General features: G+C 46.4%; 1 protein-coding gene across 1 annotated transcript in view; it reads right to left on the minus strand.

The window, feature by feature from the left end:
* The window catches only part of LOC102208306 (bone morphogenetic protein receptor type-2-like), a 31,765-nt gene that overhangs the window by 27,284 nt on the left and 1,168 nt on the right, over positions 1–3,313 (minus strand). Inside the window, exon 2 of the mRNA XM_005750327.1 lies at positions 2,660–2,780. Coding sequence (XP_005750384.1) covers positions 2,660–2,717 — 58 coding nt within the window. The 5' untranslated portion in view covers positions 2,718–2,780. The remainder of the gene's footprint in view (positions 1–2,659; positions 2,781–3,313) is intronic.

A 3,313-nucleotide genomic window follows, 5' to 3' on the forward strand; every position in this document is an offset into this window, starting at 1 on the left:
GCGCTCTCAACATTTCTGCCCGTGCGCGCTCAACTCTTTCTCTACACCGTTATATTTGTGCCACAAAGCCAGCCAATCACAGACTTGGATGCAGAAAAAATCTGATTGTCTGTTTTTGTCTCCAATCAGCTCGAAATGACGAAATGCAATATCCCAGAATGCATTTGGTCCATTTGGGAGATGCCTGTTACCCACCAGCTGACCGCATAGCTGGACTGGACTGATGATTTTTCATTTTTATGTTTGTTTGTTTTTGTAACGGTATAAACAATGAAAGGTGGTGGATTAGCCAATCATGATCAACTCTGGGCTGGACCAATTACAATACATCCGTGTTGAGGGGAAAAGGAAAGCGATTCGTCCCGGACTTCAGCTACAATGAAAAAGACACAAAGCTGAAGTTATTCTGTCTTTGCTTCCTCTTCTCCTCTCTCCCCCTCCCTCTCCCGTTTCTACTTCAATCATGAAACTGATCAGTGATCAGCTGATCGTCTCTCTTGTTTGTTTATCGCCCACTTTGCGCCAGAAAGAGGAAATCAGCGGATGTCACGTTAAACAACAGCAGCACGTTTAAGCTTGATCAGCTGTTGTTAGAATTTATTTAATATTACTTTCTAGTATCAGCTGATGTTTGCTGGAGCCACAGCTGGAAAGCTGCTGGTCATGATGTCAGTTTGGAAACATGAAGGTGATACAAATCATACATACCGTAATTGTCGGGCTATAAGCTGCTACTTTTTGCACAAGCTTTGAACCCTGCGGCTTTTAGTCAGGTGCGGCTTTTCTATGGATTGTCCCTGATTTTGTGATGATTTGTTCCGCTGTTGTACGGCACTACGTTGCCTGGTGGAAGGGCATGTGATCAGACACACAGTATCGGGGTTCAAGTGTGGTATGTTGGTCACATGTCCGTCTGCCAGGCAACATAGTGCCGTACAAGTAGCACGAAAAACAACTTCAAAGTAGCGCTACACGTTCAGCAGGAGGCGTGGATGATGAGCGGCGATAAACTTGCGAAAAGCAAGTTATGCTCAAGTCTGTCAGTGGATTCTGACAGCGTGGAAAAGTGTGAAAACATCCACGATCACCAACGGATTTCGAAGCGCTGGACTGCTGCATGATGGAGAGGAGGACACCGCCACGGCCCTTCTGAGGGTGTTCGACTCCGACACTGACAACGAGGATTTCTTTGGTTTTGAAAGTGACAACGAAGGAGAGAAGCTGAGAGTGGATGACGAAGCCACCCTGAGCCTGTTCGTATCCGACACTGGAGGAGAGGACTTTGGTGGTTTTAGTGGCAGGAAGAAGAGAAAGATGGTGAAGGACTGACTTTTCTTCTTGTTAAAGCCGTGTCGCTGCACCTGAGCCTAAAAGGTAGTGCGAATCTATTCTTCTGGTGTGCTGTCGGTTATTGTTATGTACTACATTTGTTGCTCATTTATGAAGCACAGTACATGTTTCGTACTTGTACATATACCTAAAAAGTTATGCAAATATGTACCCATAACTTGTTTTTCAAAATATTAATAAAAGGGGTGTGTCTCCAAACAGCCGTCTCTTTCCTGACAATTCGCTTTGTGCATATTCTCTTACATATGATGAGTCAACATTGAAACACCTGCAGCTTTTAGTCAGGTGCAGCTAATGTATGTACAAAACAGGATTTTCCCCTGAGTTTAGCTTGTGCGGCTAATATTCAGGTGTGCTTTGTAGTCCAGGAAATACGGTAGTTACCAACAAGACAGTGCACGTCACTGTCACAACAGTGTTTGCTTTAGTTCAAAGGCTTTATGGTTTTTCCTGTAACACCTGGTGGTATAGTCGGTGATCTTTTTGTTTAACCCGAGTGACCCGGTCAGCTGGTGGGTAACAGGCATCTCCGAGAACGTCAGAGCACTTATGCAAATATGTGATGTCTTGATGAATCGAGCAGATATTTGAAGTTTACACAGAAACATCCTCGCATGAAAATATCTTTAAAGTTTATTTTGTGACCCAGAAAGAGTAAGATTTCAAACTCCGCCACTGCCTTGTTTGAGTTTTGGACCAAATGCATTCTGGGATATTGTATTTCGTCATTTCGAGCTGATTGGAGACAAAAACAGACAATCAGATTTTTTCTGCATCCAAGTCTGTGATTGGCTGGCTTTGTGGCACAAATATAACGGTGTAGAGAAAGAGTGGAGCGTGCACGGGCAGAAATGTTGAGAGCGCGAGCAACACATTGCGAGCGAGCGCAAATACACAAACTGAGCGAGAGGGGCTGTTCTGTGTGTGTGGATAACAGCAAACACTGAAACACAGTTTTTGCACGCAGGAATGATTTTTGTTCACTCAAATTCAGCTTTTCTTCGCTCAAAATAAATTTCTCCTAAAATGCAAGACTTGCACCTGCAATTTTTTTACGTGCGCTCAGAATAGCGGCACAAAAATAACGCCATATCTGCTGACCTCTCCCTGCTGACATCATCAAGCCCAGCTGAGGCCGTCCACCGTCATCAGGCAGCTACAGGAAGTGAGGTGATGATGTCACAGCGTTTAAAATCTCACTTCCTCTGCTGTCCTGATTGGCTGAAACGTCAGAATGAGATCAGAAACAGGAGACCCACGGCTGCCCCCCCTCCCCCCCAGCCTAAACGATGATGTGTTTGATACTGACCGGTGACAGCAGGCAGCAGCAGCACACACAGGCACACCTTCAGCGCCAGGGACGCCATGTTGGATCCACCTCACAGGGCGACGGGCATCACTGATCCTGGGCTCGCTGCACCCCTCCCCCGCTGAAACACAGACAGGAGCTCGGTTTGTTCTCGGCAGACGAGACGCACACTCATCCATCACACACTCCACCTCTCTCCTCCAGCTCGCTCCGACAGCAGCACCATCCTGCAGCTCTGACAGCTGATTGGTTGTGAGAGTTGCACAGAGACATGCTGACCCCCCCCCCCCCCCCGAGCCAGTGTGCAGCTCGTCCTTTTACAGTTGAAGATTAAGGAGGAGCTGCCAGAGGAGCACACAGAAACATCCTTTAAACAGCTCCGTCAGTGCTATCCACCCAGGGTGGAGCTGCAGCTGTGGCACCGCTCATACACGCTGAACACGGTTACTGGTTTCCTGTTCCTGCATCGATAGTTTCTGTTGTTACTCCTACATTGTACCTCAGTGTATTTATGGCAGTACTGCAACTAAATACTTACAAGTACTGTTATATCTCCACATCACTGCTGCTGTTACACAGTGACAATATTTCCATCAACTAAATAACACGTGTGTAACGTCTCTGTGCACTGTTTCTGTCGTGATATCACACACA

This window comes from Pundamilia nyererei, unplaced genomic scaffold (genome assembly GCF_000239375.1).
Source record: "Pundamilia nyererei isolate P.nyererei 1_Seehausen unplaced genomic scaffold, PunNye1.0 scaffold00269, whole genome shotgun sequence".
NCBI lineage: Eukaryota > Metazoa > Chordata > Actinopteri > Cichliformes > Cichlidae > Pundamilia > Pundamilia nyererei.